The following is a 25,781-nucleotide window of genomic DNA, read 5'->3' on the forward strand; positions in this document are numbered from 1 at the left end:
TTACTAATGATCATATGCCTTGTTGTTGGATTGCCAGTGACTCACTAAAGGTGGTGTTGTCTAAGGCGGCACTCTTTCTGCTCTTTTATTTCATTGTCTTGATGTAATTGTGTAAAGCTTAGAGCGGGGCTGATTGTGTTAGATTCAAGTAAAGCAGATGAAAAAGTTTTAGTAAAGTACAAATAAAACAGAATTTAAGTGATTGGAGTCCTGTTTTCCATAGAGCAGGCTGCTCTAAAATTAAAAAGGTTAGTGTCATTACTGTCTGTAGCACCTCGGATATACCTAGTTTGTCATTACCGTATGTAGCTCCTCGGATATACCTAGTTTGTCATTACCGTCTGTAGCACCTCGGATATACCTAGTTTGTCATTACCGTCTGTAGCACCTCGGATATACCTAGTTTGTCATTACCGTATGTAGCTCCTCGGATATACCTAGTTTGTCATTACCGTATGTAGCTCCTCGGATATACCTAGTTTGTCATTACCGTCTGTAGCACCTCGGATATACCTAGTTTGTCATTACCGTCTGTAGCACCTCGGATATACCTAGTTTGTCATTACCGTATGTAGCTCCTCGGATATACCTAGTTTGTCATTACTGTCTGTAGCACCTCGGATATACTTAGTTTGTCATTACTGTCTGTAGCACCTCAGATATACCTAGTTTGTCATTACAGTCTGTAGCTCCTCGAATAAACCTAGTTCGTCATTACTGTCTGTAGCACCTCAGATATAGCTATTTTTTCATTACCGTCTGTAGCACCTCTGATATACCTAGTTTGTCATTACCGTCTGTAGCACCTCGAATAAACCTAGTTTGTCATTACCGTCTGTAGCACCTTGAATAAACATGCACATGTTAACACTAAAACAGTGATAACTTTAACTAGAAGCATTTTTGCAAATACATTTATATTGTAAATATCTTTCTATTCACAGATGTAATTCATCTATCTGCATTTCAATTTTGACTGGAATGTCCCTTTAAGCCTTTATGATAAAACTAGTTAATATTTTTTTTTCTTCAATGTTTGTTGCACAGATTATTTTTAAAGGGACACTGAACCCAATTTGTCATTACCGTATGTAGCTCCTCGGATATACCTAGTTTGTCATTACTGTCTGTAGCACCTCAGATATACCTAGTTTGTCATTACTGTCTGTAGCACCTCGGATATACCTAGTTTGTCATTACAGTCTGTAGCTCCTCGAATAAACCTAGTTCGTCATTACTGTCTGTAGCACCTCATATATAGCTAATTTTTCATTACCGTCTGTAGCACCTCGAATAAACCTAGTTTGTCATTACCGTCTGTAGCACCTTGAATAAACCTAGTTTGTCATTACCGTCTGTAGCACCTTGAATAAACCTAGTTTGTCATTACCGTCTGTAGCTCCTCGAATATACCTAGTTTGTCATTACTGTCTGTAGCACCTCGGATATACCTAGTTTGTCATTACCGTCTGTAGCACCTCGGATATACCTAGTTTTTAATTACTGTCTGTAGCACCTCGGATATACCTAGTTTGTCATTACCGTATGTAGCTCCTCGGATATACCTAGTTTGTCATTACCGTCTGTAGCACCTCGGATATACCTAGTTTGTCATTACCGTCTGTAGCACCTCGGATATACCTAGTTTGTCATTACCGTATGTAGCTCCTCGGATATACCTAGTTTGTCATTACTGTCTGTAGCACCTCGGATATACTTAGTTTGTCATTACTGTCTGTAGCACCTCAGATATACCTAGTTTGTCATTACAGTCTGTAGCTCCTCGAATAAACCTAGTTCGTCATTACTGTCTGTAGCACCTCAGATATAGCTAATTTTTCATTACCGTCTGTAGCACCTCTGATATACCTAGTTTGTCATTACCGTCTGTAGCACCTCGAATAAACCTAGTTTGTCATTACCGTCTGTAGCACCTTGAATAAACATGCACATGTTAACACTAAAACAGTGATAACTTTAACTAGAAGCATTTTTGCAAATACATTTATATTGTAAATATCTTTCTATTCACAGATGTAATTCATCTATCTGCATTTCAATTTTGACTGGAATGTCCCTTTAAGCCTTTATGATAAAACTAGTTAATATTTTTTTTTCTTCAATGTTTGTTGCACAGATTATTTTTAAAGGGACACTGAACCCAATTTGTCATTACCGTATGTAGCTCCTCGGATATACCTAGTTTGTCATTACTGTCTGTAGCACCTCAGATATACCTAGTTTGTCATTACTGTCTGTAGCACCTCGGATATACCTAGTTTGTCATTACAGTCTGTAGCTCCTCGAATAAACCTAGTTCGTCATTACTGTCTGTAGCACCTCATATATAGCTAATTTCTCCAACATAGGTGTGTCCGGTCCACGGCGTCATCCTTACTTGTGGGATATTCTCTTCCCCAACAGGAAATGGCAAAGAGCCCAGCAAAGCTGGTCACATGATCCCTCCTAGGCTCCGCCTACCCCAGTCATTCTCTTTGCCGTTGTACAGGCAACATCTCCACGGAGATGGCTTAGAGTTTTTTAGTGTTTAACTGTAGTTTTTATTATTCAATCAAGAGTTTGTTATTTTGAAATAGTGCTGGTATGTACTATTTACTCAGAAACAGAAAAGAGATGAAGATTTCTGTTTGTATGAGGAAAATGATTTTAGCAACCGTCACTAAAATCCATGGCTGTTCCACACAGGACTGTTGAGAGCAATTAACTTCAGTTGGGGGAACAGTGAGCAGTCTCTTGCTGCTTGAGGTATGACACATTCTAACAAGACGATGTAATGCTGGAAGCTGTCATTTTCCCTATGGGATCCGGTAAGCCATGTTTATTAAGATCGTAAATAAGGGCTTCACAAGGGCTTATTAAGACTGTAGACTTTTTCTGGGCTAAATCGATTCATTATTTAGCCTTGAGGAATCATTTATTCTGGGTATTTTGATATAATAATATCGGCAGGCACTGTTTTAGACACCTTATTCTTTAGGGGCTTTCCCAAATCATAGGCAGAGCCTCATTTTCGCGCCAGTGTTGCGCACTTGTTTTTGAGAGGCATGACATGCAGTCGCATGTGAGAGGAGCTCTGATACTTAGAAAAGACTTTCTGAAGGCGTCATTTGGTATCGTATTCCCCTTTGGGCTTGGTTGGGTCTCAGCAAAGCAGATACCAGGGACTGTAAAGGGGTTAAAGTTAAAAACGGCTCCGGTTCCGTTATTTTAAGGGTTAAAGCTTCCAAATTTGGTGTGCAATACTTTTAAGGCTTTAAGACACTGTGGTGAAAATTTGGTGAATTTTGAACAATTCCTTCATGTTTTTTCGCAATTGCAGTAATAAAGTGTGTTCAGTTTAAAATTTAAAGTGACAGTAACGGTTTTATTTTAAAACGTTTTTTGTACTTTGTTATCAAGTTTATGCCTGTTTAACATGTCTGAACTACCAGATAGACTGTGTTCTGAATGTGGGGAAGCCAGAATTCCCATTCATTTAAATAAATGTGATTTATGTGACAATGATGCCCAAGATGATTCCTCAAGTGAGGGGAGTAAGCATGGTACTGCATCATTCCCTCCTTCGTCTACACGAGTCTTGCCCACTCAGGAGGCCCCTAGTACATCTAGCGCGCCAATACTCCTTACTATGCAACAATTAACGGCTGTAATGGATAATTCTGTCAAAAACATTTTAGCCAAAATGAACACTTATCAGCGTAAGCGCGACTGCTCTGTTTTAGATACTGAAGAGCATGACGACGCTGATAATAATGGTTCTGAAGGGCCCCTAACCCAGTCTGATGGGGCCAGGGAGGTTTTGTCTGAGGGAGAAATTACTGATTCAGGGAACATTTCTCAACAAGCTGAACCTGATGTGATTACGTTTAAATTTAAGTTGGAACATCTCCGCATTCTGCTTAAGGAGGTATTATCCACTCTGGATGATTGTGACAAGTTGGTCATCCCAGAGAAACTATGTAAAATGGACAAGTTCCTAGAGGTCCCGGGGCTCCCAGAAGCTTTTCCTATACCCAAGCGGGTGGCGGACATTGTTAATAAAGAATGGGAAAGGCCCGGTATTCCTTTCGTCCCTCCCCCCATATTTAAAAAATTGTTTCCTATGGTCGACCCCAGAAAGGACTTATGGCAGACAGTCCCCAAGGTCGAGGGAGCGGTTTCCACTTTAAACAAACGCACCACTATACCCATAGAGGATAGTTGTGCTTTCAAAGATCCTATGGATAAAAAATTAGAAGGTTTACTTAAAAAGATGTTTGTTCAGCAGGGTTACCTTCTACAACCAATTTCATGCATTGTCCCTGTAGCTACAGCCGCATGTTTCTGGTTCGATGAGCTGATAAAGGCGGTCGATAGTGATTCTCCTCCTTATGAGGAGATTATGGACAGAATCAATGCTCTCAAATTGGCTAATTCTTTCACCCTAGACGCCACTTTGCAATTGGCTAGGTTAGCGGCTAAGAATTCTGGGTTTGCTATTGTGGCGCGCAGAGCGCTTTGGTTGAAATCTTGGTCAGCTGATGCGTCTTCCAAGAACAAGCTACTTAACATTCCTTTCAAGGGGAAAACGCTGTTTGGCCCTGACTTGAAAGAGATTATCTCTGATATCACTGGGGGTAAGGGCCACGCCCTTCCTCAGGATCGGCCTTTCAAGGCAAAAAATAAACCTAATTTTCGTCCCTTTCGTAGAAATGGACCAGCCCAAAGTGCTACGTCCTCTAAGCAAGAGGGTAATACTTCTCAAGCCAAGCCAGCTTGGAGACCAATGCAAGGCTGGAACAAGGGAAAGCAGGCCAAGAAACCTGCCACTGCTACCAAGACAGCATGAAATGTTGGCCCCCGATCCGGGACCGGATCTGGTGGGGGGCAGACTCTCTCTCTTCGCTCAGGCTTGGGCAAGGGATGTTCTGGATCCTTGGGCGCTAGAAATAGTCTCCCAAGGTTATCTTCTGGAATTCAAGGGGCTTCCCCCAAGGGGGAGGTTCCACAGGTCTCAGTTGTCTTCAGACCACATAAAAAGACAGGCATTCTTACATTGTGTAGAAGACCTGTTAAAAATGGGAGTGATTCATCCTGTTCCATTAAGAGAACAAGGGCTGGGGTTCTACTCCAATCTGTTCATAGTTCCCAAAAAAGAGGGAACGTTCAGACCAATCTTAGATCTCAAGATCTTAAACAAGTTTCTCAAGGTTCCATCGTTCAAGATGGAAACCATTCGAACTATTCTTCCTTCCATCCAGGAAGGTCAATTCATGACCACAGTGGATTTAAAGGATGCGTATCTACATATTCCTATCCACAAGGAACATCATCGGTTCCTAAGGTTCGCATTCCTGGACAAGCATTACCAGTTCGTGGCGCTTCCTTTCGGATTAGCCACTGCTCCAAGGATTTTCACAAAGGTACTAGGGTCCCTTCTGGCTGTGCTAAGACCAAGGGGCATTGCTGTAGTACCTTACTTGGACGACATTCTGATTCAAGCGTCGTCCCTTCCTCAAGCAAAGGCTCACACGGACATTGTCCTGGCCTTTCTCAGATCTCACGGATGGAAAGTGAACGTGGAAAAGAGTTCTCTATCTCCGTCAACAAGGGTTCCCTTCTTGGGAACAATAATAGACTCCTTAGAAATGAGGATTTTTCTGACAGAGGCCAGAAAAACAAAACTTCTAGACTCTTGTCGGATACTTCATTCCGTTCCTCTTCCTTCCATAGCGCAGTGCATGGAAGTGATCGGTTTGATGGTAGCGGCAATGGACATAGTTCCTTTTGCGCCATTCATCTAAGACCATTACAACTGTGCATGCTCAGTCAGTGGAATGGGGACTATACAGACTTGTCTCCGAAGATACAAGTAAATCAGAGGACCAGAGACTCACTCCGTTGGTGGCTGTCCCTGGACAACCTGTCACAAGGGATGACATTCCGCAGACCGGAGTGGGTCATCGTCACGACCGACGCCAGTCTGATGGGCTGGGGCGCGGTCTGGGGATCCCTGAAAGCTCAGGGTCTTTGGTCTCGGGAAGAATCTCTTCTACCGATAAATATTCTGGAACTGAGAGCGATATTCAATGCTCTCAAGGCTTGGCCTCAGCTAGCGAGGGCCAAGTTCATACGGTTTCAATCAGACAACATGACAACTGTTGCGTACATCAACCATCAGGGGGGAACAAGGAGTTCCCTAGCGATGGAAGAAGTGACCAATATCATTCTATGGGCGGAGTCTCACTCCTGCCACCTGTCTGCTATCCACATCCCAGGAGTGGAAAATTGGGAAGCGGATTTTCTGAGTCGTCAGACATTGCATCCGGGGGAGTGGGAACTCCATCCGGAAATCTTTGCCCAAGTCACTCAGCTGTGGGGCATTCCAGACATGGATCTGATGGCCTCTCGTCAGAACTTCAAAGTTCCTTGCTACGGGTCCAGATCCAGGGATCCCAAGGCGGCTCTAGTGGATGCACTAGTAGCACCTTGGACCTTCAAACTAGCTTATGTGTTCCCGCCGTTTCCTCTCATCCCCAGGCTGGTAGCCAGGATCAATCAGGAGAGGGCGTCGGTGATCTTGATAGCTCCTGCGTGGCCACGCAGGACTTGGTATGCAGATCTGGTGAATATGTCATCGGCTCCACCTTGGAAGCTACCTTTGAGGCGAGACCTTCTTGTTCAGGGTCCGTTCGAACATCCGAATCTGGTTTCACTCCAGCTGACTGCTTGGAGATTGAACGCTTGATCTTATCGAAGCGAGGGTTCTCAGATTCTGTTATCGATACTCTTGTTCAGGCCAGAAAGCCTGTAACTAGAAAGATTTACCACAAAATTTGGAAAAAATATATCTGTTGGTGTGAATCTAAAGGATTCCCTTGGGACAAGGTTAAGATTCCTAAGATTCTATCCTTCCTTCAAGAAGGATTGGAAAAAGGATTATCTGCTAGTTCCCTGAAGGGACAGATTTCTGCCTTGTCTGTGTTACTTCACAAAAAGCTGGCAGCTGTGCCAGATGTTCAAGCCTTTGTTCAGGCTCTGGTTAGAATTAAGCCTGTTTACAAACCTTTGACTCCTCCTTGGAGTCTCAACTTAGTTCTTTCAGTTCTTCAGGGGGTTCCGTTTGAACCCTTACATTCCGTTGATATTAAGTTATTATCTTGGAAAGTTTTGTTTTTAGTTGCAATTTCTTCTGCTAGAAGAGTTTCAGAATTATCTGCTCTGCAGTGTTCTCCTCCTTATCTGGTGTTCCATGCAGATAAGGTGGTTTTACGTACTAAACCTGGTTTTCTTCCAAAAGTTGTTTCTAACAAAAACATTAACCAGGAGATTATCGTACCTTCTCTGTGTCCGAAACCAGTTTCAAAGAAGGAACGTTTGTTGCACAATTTGGATGTTGTTCGCGCTCTAAAATTCTATTTAGATGCTACAAAGGATTTTAGACAAACATCTTCCTTGTTTGTTGTTTATTCCGGTAAAAGGAGAGGTCAAAAAGCAACTTCTACCTCTCTCTCTTTTTGGATTAAAAGCATCATCAGATTGGCTTACGAGACTGCCGGACGGCAGCCTCCCGAAAGAATCACGGCTCATTCCACTAGGGCTGTGGCTTCCACATGGGCCTTCAAGAACGAGGCTTCTGTTGATCAGATATGTAGGGCAGCGACTTGGTCTTCACTGCACACTTTTACCAAATTTTACAAGTTTGATACTTTTGCTTCTTCTGAGGCTATTTTTGGGAGAAAGGTTTTGCAAGCCGTGGTGCCTTCCATTTAGGTGACCTGATTTGCTCCCTCCCTTCATCTGTGTCCTAAAGCTTTGGTATTGGTTCCCACAAGTAAGGATGACGCCGTGGACCGGACACACCTATGTTGGAGAAAACAGAATTTATGTTTACCTGATAAATTACTTTCTCCAACGGTGTGTCCGGTCCACGGCCCGCCCTGGTTTTTTTAATCAGGTCTGATAATTTATTTTCTTTAACTACAGTCACCACGGTACCATATGGTTTCTCCTATGCAAATATTCCTCCTTAACGTCGGTCGAATGACTGGGGTAGGCGGAGCCTAGGAGGGATCATGTGACCAGCTTTGCTGGGCTCTTTGCCATTTCCTGTTGGGGAAGAGAATATCCCACAAGTAAGGATGACGCCGTGGACCGGACACACCGTTGGAGAAAGTAATTTATCAGGTAAACATAAATTCTGTTTTTTCATTACCGTCTGTAGCACCTCGAATAAACCTAGTTTGTCATTACCGTCTGTAGCACCTTGAATAAACCTAGTTTGTCATTACCGTCTGTAGCACCTTGAATAAACCTAGTTTGTCATTACCGTCTGTAGCTCCTCGAATATACCTAGTTTGTCATTACTGTCTGTAGCACCTCGGATATACCTAGTTTGTCATTACCGTCTGTAGCACCTCGGATATACCTAGTTTTTAATTACTGTCTGTAGCACCTCGGATATACCTAATTTGCCATTACTGACTGTAGCACCTCGGATATACCTAGTTTGTCATCACCATCTATAGCACCTCGGATATACCTAGTTTGTCATTAACGTCTGTAACCCCATCAGTAAGCTGCAGTTTGTCATTACTGTCTGTAGCACCCTGGATATACCTAGTTTGTCATTACTGTCTGTAGCACCTCTGATATACCTAGTTTGTCATTATTAATGATTGTAGCACCTCGGATATACCTAGTTTGTCATTACCGTCTGTAGCACCTTAGATATACTTAGTTTGTCATTACTGTCTGAAGCACCTTGGATATAGCTAGTTTGTCATTACTGTCTGAAGCACCTCGGATATACCTAGTTTGTCATTACCGTCTGTAGCTCCTCGAATATACCTAGTTTGTCATTACCGTCTGTAGCTCCTCGAATATACCTAGTTTGTCATTACTGTCTGAAGCACCTCAGATATACCTAGTTTGTCATTACCGTCTGAAGCACCTCAGATATACCTAGTTTGTCATTACTGTCTGAAGCACCTCAGATATACCTAGTTTTTCATTACCGTCTGTAGCATCTCGGTTATATCTAGTTTGTCATTACCTTCTGAAGCACCTCAGATATACCTAGTTTGTCATTACCGTCTGAAGCACCTCAGATATACCTAGTTTGTCATTACTGTCTGAAGCACCTCAGATATACCTAGTTTGTCATTACTGTCTGAAGCACCTCAGATATACCTAGTTTGTCATTACCGTCTGAAGCACCTCAGATATACCTAGTTTGTCATTACTGTCTGAAGCACCTCAGATATACCTAGTTTTTCATTACCGTCTGTAGCATCTCGGTTATATCTAGTTTGTCATTACCTTCTGAAGCACCTCGGATATATCTAGTTTGTCATTACCTTCTGAAGCACCTCAGATATACCTAGTTTGTCATTACTGTCTGAAGCACCTCAGATATACCTAGTTTGTCATTACCGTCTGAAGCACCTCAGATATACCTAGTTTGTCATTACTGTCTGAAGCACCTCAGATATAGCTAGTTTTTCATTGCCGTCTGTAGCACCTCGGTTATATCTAGTTTGTCATTACCTTCTGAAGCACCTCGGATATATCTAGTTTGTCATTACCTTCTGAAGCACCTCAGATATACCTAGTTTGTCATTACTGTCTGAAGCACCTCAAATATTCCTAGTTTGTCATTACCGTATGTAGCTCCTCGGATATATCTAGTTTGTCATTACCGTATGTAGCACCTCGAATAAACCTAGTTTGTCATTACCGTCTGTAGCACCTCGAATAAACCTAGTTTGTCATTACCGTCTGTAGCACCTCGAATAAACCTAGTTTGTCATTACCGTCTGTAGCACCTCGAATAAACCTAGTTTGTCATTACCGTCTGTAGCACCTCGAATAAACCTAGTTTGTCATTACCGTCTGTAGCACCTCGAATAAACCTAGTTTGTCTTTACCGTCTGTAGCACCTCGGATATAGCTAGTTTGTTATTACCGTCTGTAGCACCTTGGATATAGCTAGTTTGTTATTACCGTCTGTAGCACCTTGGATATAGCTAGTTTGTTATTACCGTCTGTAGCACCTCGGATATAGCTAGTTTGTTATTACCGTCTGTAGCACCTCGGATATACCTAGTTTGTCATTACAGTCTGTAGCACCTCGGATATACCTAGTTTGTCATTACAGTCTGTAGCACTTCGGATATACTTAGTTTGTCATTACAGTCTGTTGCACCTTGGATATAATCTGTTATTTAGGATGTTCTATTTTATCCTTACCAGGTGAACTTAGTACAGTTACAGACCAGCCTTCTCCTTTTTGTTTGTGATGTGAATGTGAATCCTTGGTTGTACCGGCAGTCTCTAATATCTCTTACCTGGCTTTTCTTGTCTTTACACTGTCATTGGTAGAAAGTCTAGTTTGGTCACGTAGTAGGATTTCTATGACTGCTGCCCTGGATCGTCTTTGTAGTATGTGTAGGGCTGGCTGACTTTGCTATGATAGGTCTGGTTTATCCTTAGTGTATATTGTCTATCACTGGCTGGTTCTTACTCTCAGATATTTGTGATTATCCTGTGTTTTTGATAAACCCTTTAATATAAACTTGTCATTTATATAAGCGTTATGTCTTGCTGTGTGAGTAGCTATTTATCTGCATTTGTCAGTTTTTCATACATCTCCCTTTGCTTACTATCGTTCATCTTGTTTCCTTGCACGCTTTTTGGAGGAGCAAGTGGTATGCCGCACACCTTTCCTGAGGTGTCTGTTAAATGGACACAGTGATGTCTCCAAGACCGTTTCTTGTCACCAATATCCTATTATTATGGTATCGTTTTCAGACTAGCGGGCTTCTTATATGTTTTGTGCTTGAGGCAGCGGAATATGAAAGGTCTGTTTTCAGCATGGCCCTAAAGCTCTGCACATAGAGCGGGTGACATAGAGGAATTACGTAATCAGAAAACAACAACCAAAAGAGTGATTCTATACAAATTAATGATTCATGTGAACCTGTAGAGGAGACATAACTGGGTCCCTTTAACCCCTCATTTCCTGACCTTTGTTATTGTATGTAACCTGCCACGTCTAACCTATGTCTCTATCGTAGTCCCCAGAGCCATCTCCGGGCCTGAAGTACTCTGTGGACAGCAGAACATCAGGTGAGTGCAACAGAGTGAGGGGAATGGGGGGGCGGGGGGACACATGTTATCAGTAAATTATTTTATCATCCTCATGTTGTGCTATGACTATTTACTTATAATTTAGTCTGTGTATTCTCCATACCACACCCTTCATTACAGAGGCTCCTGCTCCGTAATAAAACATTACAGTGGGTTCATCTTATAAGGATTTAGATGAAGTTCAGCAGTCGAATAATTTGCCTCAGAGACATTGTAATACTCAAGCAAAAAGCTGATTAAAGTTTGTTTTATACATATCAGCTGCAGGAAAACCTTTTGATAAGATCTGTGTCCTCTCTCACCCCCATTGGGAGGTTGGTTTCTGTTGATTCTTCTTGTTTACATATCTTTTCTAAAGACAGTATTGCAATATTGACATTTTCAGTATAGGTGGTGATCTCAGTAGGCAAAACATCTATTTCATTTACCAAAATAAAAGTCAAGGAGCTATTTGTAAACAGTTACTCAAGCAGCTAAAATGGATGTTTGGGAACTGAATAGACAGTTTTACAGTACAATGCATTCAGTTTTTTATAGGCTGGTTAGTTTACCTCAGTACAGTGAAGTTGGAAAAGTGAGTTCATAATAATTCCATCTTCCTCCAGTCCTGGAACTCTTACAACATAAATATCACGGGGTTGGCAGAATGGTATGAAATTCAGGAGCGTTCAATAATTGTAGTGGTTTGCAGATGTTATTTAGAAGAGGCTACAGAGGAAGATCTATGGACCCCTTGTTAAATCTCATAGGTGCCAACCTGCCCTGCTCTGCCCACTTTTGGCTCCTTTTCATGCCTGTTGTCTTACGCAAAGTACATAGGTAGGTAAAGTGAGGGAATGGGTATTTAAATAAAATACATTTGTACAAATAGGCAGTGCCCTTGCACCTTGGTATTTAACTTTAAGGCCAATGTCTTCCACCCTGGCTATGTCATGAACCCTATATACATCTGATAAAAGTAGAACAAACTTCAAGAACATTGCTAAAATAAAGTATTTGTCTTTCATAAAGGTGGTGAGATCCCATGAGCCATTATTCCTGGGAATTCCACTCCTGGTCACTAGGAGGAGGCAAATATCCCCAAAACTCCAAGAGCACTTAAAAATCCTACCACCTCACTGATAAACTAGTCTTATATTTGCCTTTGCAGGAGGAAAGTGAAAAATTTAGGTGCTTCGGGTGTTCTTCTGTGAGAGCGGTCCGCAGACCTATTTGAGGCCCATTTCATTCCTATGGCATGGAGAGTCCACAAATTCATTCTAATTTCTAGTGGGAATTCAAATCCAGGCCAGCAGGAGGAGGAAAAGAACACCACAGTAAAGCTGTTAAGTGTCACTTCCCTTACCCATAATCCCCAGTCGTTCTCTATGCCTCTGTCACGGGAGGATGTGTGAAGATGGTGTCTGAAGATATTTAATCCTTTAATGGGTACTTTTCCCTGCAAGCAAGGATTTGGCTTATGCTGTGTCCATGTCAATCTCTTAAAGGGCCATAATACCCAAATGTTTAAACACTTGAAAGTGATGCAGCATAGCTGTAAAAAGCTGACTAGAAAATATCACCTGAACATCTCTATGTAAAAAAGAAAGATATTTTACCTCAAAAGTTCCTCAGTAGCCACCTCCCATTGTAAAGGATTTCTAAGCAGCATATTAGCATGTCTGTCCTGGGACAGCTGAAAGGATGAGCCTCGTGCACTCATGTTATTTCCCTATTCAGTGTAACAATGAAATCTCATGAGAGTTAAGTCAAATCTCATGAGATCACAGTATGAGTTCATGACCTCAGCACTGCTGATGCTGATTGGCTGCTGTTCATTTCTTCATTTTTTTATTTTTTTTACCTGCAGCTGGGAACAGCTGAGTATAACTGTTTACACAGAACTTACTCTGCTGAGCTGAGGAGATTGTGAGGTAAAATATCTTCCTTTTTTACATAGAGATGCTCAGGTGATATTTTCCTGTCAGCTTTTTACAGTTATACTGCATTAGTTTCAAGTGATTTAGCATATGAGGATTATGTCCCTTTAAGTAAGAGTAATGGTAGCTATTAGCAGTTGGAGTTCGGTGAGGTAGTCCTTACTTTAACTCCAACAATGTATGTTACCCCTTATATAGAAAACCAGAGTTGGTTACTCTGTTTTTCTTGTTTTTTTCAGGTCCCTGTCAGCGGTCAGTTGAGGCTCACAGAAGCTGCTGTGACTGCTCCACAGCAGAAGACCCTGGAGGGTAAGTCCTTTCCTGTTTACCTCAATACAGGAGAACATATCTGAAGAAGGACTTCATTTTGATTCAGGGACCTAGTGGGACCTGCTACCCTCAGAAAGGGTTTATAATTTCATCATATATCCTCCGTTTTGGGATATTCTGCGGCTCAGCAGCTATCTGGTTTTCTGCCAGGGTCAGGGATTTCTTTCATGTAAGTGGCAAGAGTCCATGAGCTAGTGATGTATGGGATATACATTCATACCAGGAGGTGACAAAGTTTCCCAAAACTCAAAATGCCTATTAATACACCTCCCACCACACTCATTCCTCAGTTTTACAAACTTTGCCTCCTGTGGTGGTGGTGTTATTATTAATTGCGTCATTCTTGGCACTATTTTTTTTTCCCCCCGCAAATTTTCGGCTATAGTGTCGCAAGTATCGTCATTTCCTGCGTCTTTGATGCTAGTTGTTTTGGCGCGAAGTCCTGCTTTTTATGACGCGAGTTGCATCATTTCCTGGTGTTGGTTTGGCGCCTAAAAATGTTCACTTCCTTTTGCGCCGTGCGTAATACTTTTTTTAGCATAAGCATTTTTTCCCATTCTTAAACTGCTGTATGAGGAAATTGGTTATTTTGTTTAAATGTTAATTTTTTCCTTTTACATTTTGCAAGTTGTCTCAGACTGATCCTGACTCTGTAGAAACTAAGATGCCCTGAACACATTTCTTTAACAAGCTAAGTGTTTTTTATTGTCAAGCTGATTTTATTCTCTTCAGCTCAATTATGTGGCATTTATTTACCTTATTTCATGCTGATATTAATTATATATATGTACAAATACATTAACTGATTTAGATTTTTCAGTTTAATGTACCTGATTAATTCTGCGGATTTCACATGTTATTACTGCTATCATAAGAAGGCTATGACTGTTTGTGTCTTCAAATAAACTTATAAGGTCAAACTTATAAGGTCTTTCCAAAATTGTTATAAAATTTAATCAATTTTGTTTTGACCGCGAGCATACTTAAGTTTATTCTACTGATGAGGGTTTCTTTGGCTCAAAGGATCCTGCATCAGAGACTGTATTTTACAAATCTTCTTTTTTTATTTTTATAATTGAAAATTTTTGGTTCATTATTAAGGAAGGTTTGTTAATTTTAGGTATTAGGAGTCTAGTCCTCCTATTAAATATGTTCTATTCATTTAAAGATTTCTGAGGGTTTTCCCTATTCTAGATGACATCTGATATGTTTGCTAGAATGGTTTAAACCTGATTCCTTTTTGGGAATGTACTACTATTTCTATGGAAGTTAGTACTTATTTTCAGGATCTTTTTAAGTTTCAATCTTACCTTAAAGAACATCTTTACATACTGTTTATATTCTTAGTTCAGCTATATCTATGACTGACATTGCTGCTCTCTCAGCTTTATTGTTGGACAGTTAGTATAAGCAGTTTGCAGATTCGGAAGTATATAACACTGTTCATTTACTTGAAAATGTATTAATTTTATCTATGATACTATATTTGTTGTCATTTAAGATGAATTTCAAATCTATGTTTTTAGCTTTTCTATTTAGAAGAGCTTCATAGTTTTAATCTTGAATTTTGACATGGTCTAAATATATTTCTTTCTAATGACACGGTGAGTCCATGGATCATCATCAATTACTGTTGGGAATATCACTCCTGACTAGCAGGAGTAGGCAAAGAGCACCACAGCGAAGCTGATAAATATCACTTCCTACCCACAATCCCCCAGTCATTCTCTTTGCCTCTAGTGCAAGGAGCTGAAGTAATTAGGTGTCCTGATGAATTTCTACAATCAAGATTTTTTTATTTTGAAGTCAGGGCAGGATTGCTCTGATCTTCCATCACAATCTGTTTATAGCTGTACTCCACGTTAGTCTCTTCAGCAGGGCTGTGGTAGCTTTAAAGCAGTTAGGGACTGGTAAAGTGGACTTTGCTGCGTTTTCCTAACAGATTGCTTCCCTATGTCAGAATACCAGAGTAGACTTACTCTGTCATTCCTTTTTCCACAGGTCTCTGTGAGGAGTTGCATCCTCTCATGCCTTGTGAGTCGTCCTGCCGGACGGCTAGAATACAGGTAAGTGCCTTTTTGTCTTCTGGGGCTGGGAGACTTGCACTAAAAAGTGTTTAAAATAGATCCCTCTCTGCAACTTATATGGGACATATATATCCTTTAGAAGGATATCTGAAAGCAGTATGCAGGCACTGGATGGTGACAGGAGACTAGGGGTTAATATGTATTTCCCTGTATTTATATTTGGGCTCTTATATATCATGTTAGAGGCTCCTATGGGGTTAACCTCTAACTAATTTTTATTTCTTTCCTTATGCTTGTGTAACTTTTTAATTTATAACAAATTAAAGGCACTTCTCGTCCTTGCTAGACCTAAAGTGTCTCATCAGTACCATCCTTCAATCAGAGATTATTGGTTCTATGCTTTCCTGGGTGTAAGAGGGTCAGCATGACAACTATAGACTGGATGGATGCGTATATCATGTTCCCATCCACAGGGATCATCAAGTTCATGAGCTTTGCCTTTCTAGTCAAGCCTTTCAGTTTGTGGCTTCTTCGGTTAGTCCTGCCTCAGTCTCCAGAATCTTCTCTAAATTCTGGGGGCTCCTTGACAAGGATTAAGTCTCAGGATTTGTAGCAACGACCTACCTAGATATTGGTTTAGATGCCATATTTCAAGCAGCTATCTCTCTTTTAGAGATATTGTTGTACTTTCTGGTTCTTACAGATGGAAAGTGATTCTGGATAAGAGTTCTTTGGTTCTATCTACAAGGATAGTTTTCCAGGGGTCCAAATAGTACCCTTCTTTCTTCTTGGATTCAATACTTTCAACTGTTACTCTGAGGAAGGGAGTTTTTTTGCTTCAAGATTAAGTTCTAAGCTTATATTAGTTTTTGTTCTTAATGAGGAACAGAAACCTAATTCTTTCCCAAGTAACATGTTTCTAATTGGAAGTTTTCTTCAAAATTGAATGAATTCAAGCCATTTAAGAGATCAAAGCCAGCCCCCAAATTTGCATGAAGGTGCGGCCCTTATTCCAGCTTAGCTGGTAGGGGGCAGGTTAAGATTTTTCTAAAGTTGTTTGGTTCAATTCGGTCCAAACTTCTTAGATTGGGGTACAGAATAGGATTCAGAGTAAGACCGCCTGTGAGAAGTCTTTTTCTCTCTCACATATTCTAGCTATTCCAGTAAAGGCTCAGACTTTCCTGAAGTGTGTTTCAGAACTGGAGTTATCTGGGGTTTTCATACCAGTTCCGTTTCAGGAACGGGGTCTGGGGTTTTGTTCAGAACTATTCATTGTCCCAAAGAAAGAAAAAACTTTTCAAATTGTCATGTTAGAGTACCATCTTTCAGAATGGTGATTATAAGGTCTATTCTGCCTTTTGTTCAGCAAGGGCATTATTTGCCTACAATAGACTTATATGATTCATATCTTTATATTCTGTTTTCATTCAGATTATTTTCATTTTCTGAGATTCTCTTTTTTAGACAAGCATTACCAATTTGTTGCTTTTCCTTCTGGCCTAGCGACAGCTCTAAGAATCTTTTCAAAGGTTCTCAGTGTTTCCTTATTTGGACGATATTGTGGTACTTGCTCAGTCTTTTCGTTCTTCAAAATCTAATACGATTCAACTTCTGTTGTTTCTTCAAAGACATGCTTGGAGGATCATTTTATCAAAAGCTCCTTGATTCCTCAGACAAGGGTCACCTTTTTTTTAGGTTTCCAGATAGATTGTGTCAATGTCTTTGTCTCTAACAGACATGAGACAATTTATATTGGGTTCAGCTTCTCGGAACCTTCAGTCTCTATTATTTCCTTCAGTAGCTATATGCATGGAAGTTTTAGGTCTCATGACTGCAGCATTGGATTTGATTCCCTTTGCTCATTTTCATATGAAACCTTTCCAGTTTTTAATGCTGAATTAATGGTGCAGGGATTATTTTAGGATATCACATTTAATATCCTTGAATCCCAATATTCAACTATCTCTGACTTGGTGGTTAGATCACCATTGTATAGTTCTACGGGTCTCTTTGGTTCATCCAACCTGGACCATGATCACAACAGATGAAAGTCTTTTAGGTTGGGAAGCTGTCTGGGTATCTCTGACAGCACAAGGGGTTTGGAAATCTCAAGAGGCGAGACTACCATTCAATATTTTGGAACTCCATGCGATTCTCAGAGTTCTTCAGTTTTGGCTTCTATTTGAAGAGAGAGACATTTATTGGTTTTCAGACAGACAATGTCACAACTGTGGCGTATGTCAATCATCAGGGTGGGACTCTCAGTCCTCAGGCTATGAAAGAAGTATATTGGATACTTGCTTGGGCAAAATCCAGCTCCTGTCTAATTTCTACGGTTCATATCCCAGGTATAGACAGTTGGGAAGCGGATTATATCGGTCATCAAGCTTTACATCCGTGAGAATGGTCTCTTCACCCAGATGTGTTTTTTCAAATTGTTCAGATGTGGGGGCTTCCAGAAATAGATCTGATGGCATCTCATCTAAACAAGAAACTTCCCAGGTACCTATCCAGGTCCAGGGATCCTCAGGCGGAAGAAGTGTATGCATTGACACTTCTTTGGAGTTATCAACCTGCCTATATTTTTCCGCCTCTAGTTCTTCTTCCAAGAGTGATTTTCAAAATCATCATGGAGCAATCGTTTATGCTGCTGGTGGCTCCAGCATGGCCGCTCAGGTTTTGGTATGTGGATCTTGTTCGGATGTCCAGTTGCCAACCTTGGCCACTTCCATTAAGGCCAGACCTTATATCTCAAGGTTCGTTTTTCCCATCAGGATCTCAAATCATTAAATTTGATGGTATGGAAATTGAACGCTTAGTCAGAGGTTTCTCTGACTCGGTGATTATTACTATGTTGCAGGCTCGTAAATCTGTGTCTAGAAAGATTTTTTATCGAGTTTGGAAGACTTACATTTCATGGTGCTCTTCTCATAAATTCTCTTGGCATTCTTTTAGAATTCCTAGAATTTTACAGTTTCTTCAGGATGGTTTAGATAAGGGTTTGTCTACAAGTTCTTTGAAAGGACAAATCTCTGCTCTTTCTGTTCTGTTCCACAGAAAAGTTGCTAAACTTCCTGATATTCATTGTTTTGTACAGGCTTTGGTTCGTATCAAGCCTGTCATTAAATCAATTTCTCCTCGGAGTCTTAATTTGGTTTTGAAGGCTTTACAGGCTCCTCCGTTTGAGCCTATGCATTCTCTGGACATTAAATTACTTTCTTGGAAAGTGTTGTTCCTTTTGGTTATCTCTTCTGCTAGAAGAGTTTCTGATTTATCTGCTCTTTCTTGTGAGTCTCCTTTTCTGATTTTTCATCAGGATAAGGCGTTTTTCTTTCATGTAATTAGCAAGAGTCCATGAGCTAGTGACGTATGGGATATACATTCCTACCAGGAGGGGCAAAGTTTCCCAAACCTCAAAATGCCTATAAATACACCCCTCACCACACCCACAATTCAGTTTTACAAACTTTGCCTCCTATGGAGGTGGTGAAGTAAGTTTGTGCTAGATTCTACGTTGATATGCGCTCCGCAGCAAGTTGGAGCCCGGTTTTCCTCTCAGCGTGCAGTGAATGTCAGAGGGATGTGAGGAGAGTATTGCCTATTTGAATGCAGTGATCTCCTTCTACGGGGTCTATTTCATTGGTTCTCTGTTATCGGTCGTAGAGATTCATCTCTTACCTCCCTTTTCAGATCGACGATATACTCTTATTTATATACCATTACCTCTGCTGATTCTCGTTTCAGTACTGGTTTGGCTTTCTACAAACATGTAGATGAGTGTCCTGGGGTAAGTAAATCTTATTTTCTGTGACACTCTAAGCTATGGTTGGGCACTTTGTTTATAAAGTTCTAAATATATGTATTCAAACATTTATTTGCCTTGACTCAGAATGTTCAACATTCCTTATTTTCAGACAGTCCGTTTCATATTTGGGATAATGCATTTTACTCAAACATTTTTTCTTACCTTAAAAATTTGACTCTTTTTTCCCTGGGGGCTGAAAATGCTTCATTTTATTGCGTCATTCTTGGCGCTGACTTTTTTGGCGCAAAAAATCTTTTCCGTTTCCGGCGTCATACGTGTCGCCGGAAATTGCATCATTTTTTGACGTTCTTTTGCGCCAAAAATGTCGGCGTTCCGGATGTGGCGTCATTTTTGGCGCCAAAAGCATTTAGGCGCCAAATAATGTGGGCGTTTTATTTGGCGCTAAAAAATATGGGCGTCGCTTTTGTCTCCACATTATTTAAGTCTCATTTTTCATTGCTTCTGGTTGCTAGAAGCTTGTTCTTTGGCATTTTTTCCCATTCCTGAAACTGTCATTTAAGGAATTTGATCAATTTTGCTTTATATGTTGTTTTTTCTCTTACATATTGCAAGATGTCTCACGTTGCATCTGAGTCAGAAGATACTTCAGGAAAATCGCTGTCTAGTGCTGGAACTACCAAAGCTAAGTGTATCTGCTGTAAACTTTTGGTAGCTATTCCTCCGGCTGTTGTTTGTATTAATTGTCATGACAAACTTGTTAATGCAGATAATATTTCCTTTAGTAATGTACCATTGCCTGTTGCAGTTCCTTCAACATCTAAGGTGCAGAATGTTCCTGATAACATAAGAGATTTTGTTTCTGAATCCATCAAGAAGGCTATGTCTGTTATTTCTCCTTCTAGAAAACATAAAAAATCTTTTAAAACTTCTCTCCCTACAGATGAATTTTTAAATGAACATCATCATTCTGATTCTGATGACTCTTCTGGTTCAGAGGATTCTGTCTCAGAGATTGATGCTGATAAATCTTCATATTTATTTAAAATGGAATTTATTCGTTCTTTACTTAAAGAAGTACTAATTGCTTTAGAAATAGAGGATTCTGGTCCTCTTGATACTAATTCTAAACGTTTAGATAAGGTATTTAAATCTCCTGTGGTTATTCCAGAAGTTTTTCCTGTTCCTAATGCTATTTCTGAAGTAATTTCTAAAGAATGGGATAAATTGGGTAATTCATTTACTCCTTCTAAACGTTTTAAGCAATTATATCCTGTGCCGTCTGACAGATTAGAATTTTGGGACAAAATCCCTAGAGTTGATGGGGCTATTTCTACCCTTGCTAAACGTACTACTATTCCTACGTCAGATGGTACTTCGTTTAAGGATCCTTTAGATAGGAAAATTGAATCCTTTCTAAGAAAAGCTTATCTGTGTTCAGGTAATCTTCTTAGACCTGCTATATCATTGGCTGATGTTGCTGCAGCTTCAACTTTTTGGTTGGAAACTTTCGCGCAACAAGTAACGGATCATGATTCTCATAATATTATTATTCTTCTTCAGCATGCTAATAATTTTATCTGTGATGCCATTTTTGATATTATCAGAGTTGATGTCAGGTTTATGTCTCTAGCTATTTTAGCTAGAAGAGCTTTATGGCTTAAGACTTGGAATGCTGATATGGCTTCTAAATCAACTCTACTTTCCATTTCTTTCCAGGGTAACAAATTATTTGGTTCTCAGTTGGATTCTATTATCTCAACTGTTACTGGTGGGAAAGGAACTTTTTTACCACAGGATAAAAAATCTAAGGGTAAAAACAGGGCTAATAATCGTTTTTCGTTCCTTTCGTTTCAACAAAGAACAAAAGCCTGATCCTTCATCCTCAGGAGCAGTTTCAGTTTGGAAACCATCTCCAGTCTGGAATAAATCCAAGCCTTCTAGAAAGGCAAAGCCTGCTTCTAAGTCCACATGAAGGTGCGGCCCTCATTCCAGCTCAGCTGGTAGGGGGCAGGTTACGTTTTTTCAAAGAAATTTGGATCAATTCTGTTCACAATCTTTGGATTCAGAACATTGTTTCAGAAGGGTACAGAATTGGTTTCAAGATGAGACCTCCTGCAAAGAGATTTTTTCTTTCCCGTGTCCCAGTAAATCCAGTGAAAGCTCAAGCATTTCTGAATTGTGTTTCAGATCTAGAGTTGGCTGGAGTAATTATGCCAGTTCCAGTTTCGGAACAGGGGATGGGGTTTTATTCAAATCTCTTCATTGTACCAAAGAAGGAGAATTCCTTCAGACCAGTTCTGGATCTAAAAATATTGAATCGTTATGTAAGGATACCAACGTTCAAAATGGTAACTGTAAGGACTATCTTGCCTTTTGTTCAGCAAGGGCATTATATGTCCACAATAGATTTACAGGATGCATATCTGCATATTCCGATTCATCCAGATCATTATCAGTTCCTGAGATTCTCTTTTCTGGACAAGCATTACCAGTTTGTGGCTCTGCCGTTTGGCCTAGCTACAGCTCCAAGAATTTTTACAAAGGTTCTCGGTGCCCTTCTGTCTGTAATCAGAGAACAGGGTATTGTGGTATTTCCTTATTTGGACGATATCTTGGTACTTGCTCAGTCTTTACATTTAGCAGAATCTCATACGAATCGACTTGTGTTGTTTCTTCAAGATCATGGTTGGAGGATCAATTTACCAAAAAGTTCATTGATTCCTCAGACAAGGGTAACCTTTCTGGGTTTCCAGATAGATTCAGTGTCCATGACTCTGTCTTTAACAGACAAGAGACGTCTAAAATTGATTTCAGCTTGTCGAAATCTTCAGTCACAATCATTCCCTTCGGTAGCCTTATGCATGGAAATTCTAGGTCTTATGACTGCTGCATCGGACGCGATCCCCTTTGCTCGTTTTCACATGCGACCTCTTCAGCTCTGTATGCTGAATCAATGGTGCAAGGATTACACAAAGATATCTCAATTAATATCTTTAAAACCGATTGTACGACACTCTCTAACGTGGTGGACAAATCACCATCGTTTAATTCAGGGGGCTTCTTTTGTGCTTCCGACCTGGACTGTAATTTCAACAGATGCAAGTCTCACAGGTTGGGGAGCAGTGTGGGGATCTCTGATAGCACAAGGAGTTTGGGAATCTCAGGAGGTGAGATTACCTATCAATATTTTGGAACTCCGTGCAATTTTCAGAGCTCTTCAGTTTTGGCCTCTTCTGAAGAGAGAATCTTTCATTTGTTTTCAGACAGACAATGTCACAACTGTGGCATACATCAATCATCAAGGAGGGACTCACAGTCCTCTGGCTATGAAAGAAGTATCTCGAATTCTGGTTTGGGCGGAATCCAGCTCCTGTCTAATCTCTGCGGTTCATATCCCAGGTATAGACAATTGGGAAGCGGATTATCTCAGTCGCCAAACGTTGCATCCGGGTGAATGGTCTCTTCACCCAGAGGTATTTCTTCAGATTGTTCAAATGTGGGAATTTCCAGAAATAGATCTGATGGCGTCTCATCTAAACAAGAAACTTCCCAGGTATCTATCCAGATCCCGGGATCCTCAGGCGGAGGCAGTGGATGCATTATCACTTCCTTGGAAGTATCATCCTGCCTATATCTTTCCGCCTCTAGTTCTTCTTCCAAGAGTAATCTCCAAGATTCTGAAGGAATGCTCGTTTGTTCTGCTGGTAGCTCCGGCATGGCCTCACAGGTTTTGGTATGCGGATCTTGTCCGGATGGCTTCTTGCCAACCGTGGACTCTTCCGTTAAGACCAGACCTTCTGTCGCAAGGTCCTTTTTTCCATCAGGATCTGAAATCCTTAAATTTAAAGGTATGGAGATTGAACGCTTGATTCTTGGTCAAAGAGGTTTCTCAGACTCTGTGATTAATACTATGTTACAGGCGCGTAAATCTGTATCTAGAGAGATATATTATAGAGTCTGGAAGACCTATATTTCTTGGTGTCTTTCTCATCATTTTTCTTGGCATTCTTTTAGAATACCGAGAATTTTACAGTTTCTTCAGGATGGTTTAGATAAGGGTTTGTCCGCAAGTTCCTTGAAAGGTCAAATCTCTGCTCTTTCTGTTCTTTTTCACAGAAAGATTGCTATTCTTCCTGATATTCATTGTTTTGTACAAGCTTTGGTTCGTATAAAACCTGTCATTAAGTCAATTTCTCCTCCTTGGAGTTTGAATTTGGTTCTGGGGGCTCTTCAAGCTCCTCCGTTTGAACCTATGCATTCATTGGACATTAAATTACTTTCTTGGAAAGTTTTGTTCCTTTTGGCAATCTCTTCTGCCAGAAGAGTTTCTGAATTATCTGCTCTTTCTTGTGAGTCTCCTTTTCTGATTTTTCATCAGGATAAGGCGGTGTTGCGAACTTCTTTTGAATTTTTACCTAAAGTTGTGAATTCCAACAACATTAGTATAGAAATTGTGGTTCCTTCATTATGTCCTAATCCTAAGAATTCTAAGGAGAAATTGTTGCATTCTTTGGATGTTGTTAGAGCTTTGAAATATTATGTTGAAGCTACTAAGTCTTTCCGAAAGACTTCTAGTTTATTTGTTATCTTTTCCGGTTCTAGAAAAGGCCAGAAAGCTTCTGCCATTTCTTTGGCATCTTGGTTGAAATCTTTAATTCATCTTGCCTATGTTGAGTCGGGTAAAACTCCGCCTCAGAGGATCACAGCTCATTCTACTAGGTCAGTTTCTACTTCCTGGGCGTTTAGGAATGAAGCTTCGATTGATCAGATTTGCAAAGCAGCAACTTGGTCCTCTTTGCATACTTTTACTAAATTCTACCATTTTGATGTCTTTTCTTCTTCTGAAGCAGTTTTTGGTAGAAAAGTACTTCAGGCAGCGGTTTCAGTTTGAATCTTCTGCTTATGTTTTTCATTAAACTTTATTTTGGGTGTGGATTATTTTCAGCAGGAATTGGCTGTCTTTATTTTATCCCTCCCTCTCTAGTGACTCTTGTGTGGAAAGATCCACATCTTGGGTAGTCATTATCCCATACGTCACTAGCTCATGGACTCTTGCTAATTACATGAAAGAAAACATAATTTATGTAAGAACTTACCTGATAAATTCATTTCTTTCATATTAGCAAGAGTCCATGAGGCCCGCCCTTTTTTTGTGGTGGTTATGATTTTTGTATAAAGCACAATTATTCCAATTCCTTATTTTATATGCTTTCGCACTTTTTTATCACCCCACTTCTTGGCTATTCGTTAAACTGAATTGTGGGTGTGGTGAGGGGTGTATTTGTAGGCATTTTGAGGTTTGGGAAACTTTGCCCCTCCTGGTAGGAATGTATATCCCATAGGTCACTAGCTCATGGACTCTTGCTAATATGAAAGAAATGAATTTATCAGGTAAGTTCTTACATAAATTATGTTTTTTTTTCTTTTAAATTTTTTCCTAAAGTTGTGAACTCCAACAACATTAGTAGAGAAATTGTTGTCCCTTCTTTGTGTCCTAATCCTAACAATTTTCTGGAGATATCCTTGCATTCTTTGGATGTGGTAAGAGCTTCAAAATATTATGTTGAAGCTACGAAAGATTTCAGAAAGACTTCTAGTATATTTATTATCTTTTCTTGTTCTAGGAAAGGTCAGAAGGCTTCTGCCATTTCTTTGGCATCTTGGTTAAAGCTTTTGATTCATCATGCTTATTTAGAGTCGGGTAAATCCCCGCCTCAGAGGATTACGGCTCATTCTACTAGGTCAGTTTCCACTTCCTGGGTTTTTAAGAATGAAGCTTCTGTTGATCAGATTTGCAAAGCAGCAACTTGGTCTTCTTTGCTTATTTTTACTAAATTCTACCATTTTGATGTTTTCTCTTCTTCAGAAGCAGTTTTTGGTAGAAAAATACTTCAGGCAGCTGTTTCAGTTTAATTCTTCTGCTTATAATTTCAGTTTTTTTCATTATAAGATTAAAACTTTTGATTTGGGTTGTGGATTAATTTTTCAGCCGAATTGGCTGTCTTTATTTTTATCCCTCCCTCTCTAGTGACTCTTGCGTGGAGTTCCACATCTTGGGTATTTGCTATCCCATACGTCACTAGCTCATGGACTCTTGCCAATTACATGAAAGAAAACATAATTTATGTAAGAACTTACCTGATAAATTCATTTCTTTCATATTGGCAAGAGTCCATGAGACCCACCCTTTTTATGGTGGTTATGATTTTTTTTGTATAAAGCACAATTATTCCAATTCCTTGTTGATGCTTTCGCTCCTTTCTTATCACCCCACTTCTTGGCTATTCGTTAAACTGAATTGTGGGTGTGGTGAGGGGTGTATTTATAGGCATTTTGAGGTTTGGGAAACTTTGCCCCTCCTGGTAGGAATGTATATCCCATACGTCACTAGCTCATGGACTCTTGCCAATATGAGAAAAATGAATTTATCAGGTAAATACTTACATAAATTATGTTTTCAAGTCTGCAGTCTACCGTTAGACTTCAGTGATTCTGGTATGGGGGAATTGGTAACATGTTCACTCCATAGACATTATTCCCTTTGCTTAAAGTGAAAGTAAATTATTCCTCATTGCAATATATCATTAT

General features: G+C 40.1%; 1 protein-coding gene across 1 annotated transcript in view; it reads left to right on the top strand.

The window, feature by feature from the left end:
- The window catches only part of SCRIB (scribble planar cell polarity protein), a 746,390-nt gene that overhangs the window by 684,484 nt on the left and 36,125 nt on the right, over positions 1–25,781 (top strand). The window contains exon 45 of the mRNA XM_053715486.1: positions 11,079–11,130. Coding sequence (XP_053571461.1) covers positions 11,079–11,130 — 52 coding nt within the window. The remainder of the gene's footprint in view (positions 1–11,078; positions 11,131–25,781) is intronic.

The sequence above is a fragment of the Bombina bombina genome, chromosome 5, assembly GCF_027579735.1.
Source record: "Bombina bombina isolate aBomBom1 chromosome 5, aBomBom1.pri, whole genome shotgun sequence".
Taxonomy (NCBI): domain Eukaryota; kingdom Metazoa; phylum Chordata; class Amphibia; order Anura; family Bombinatoridae; genus Bombina; species Bombina bombina.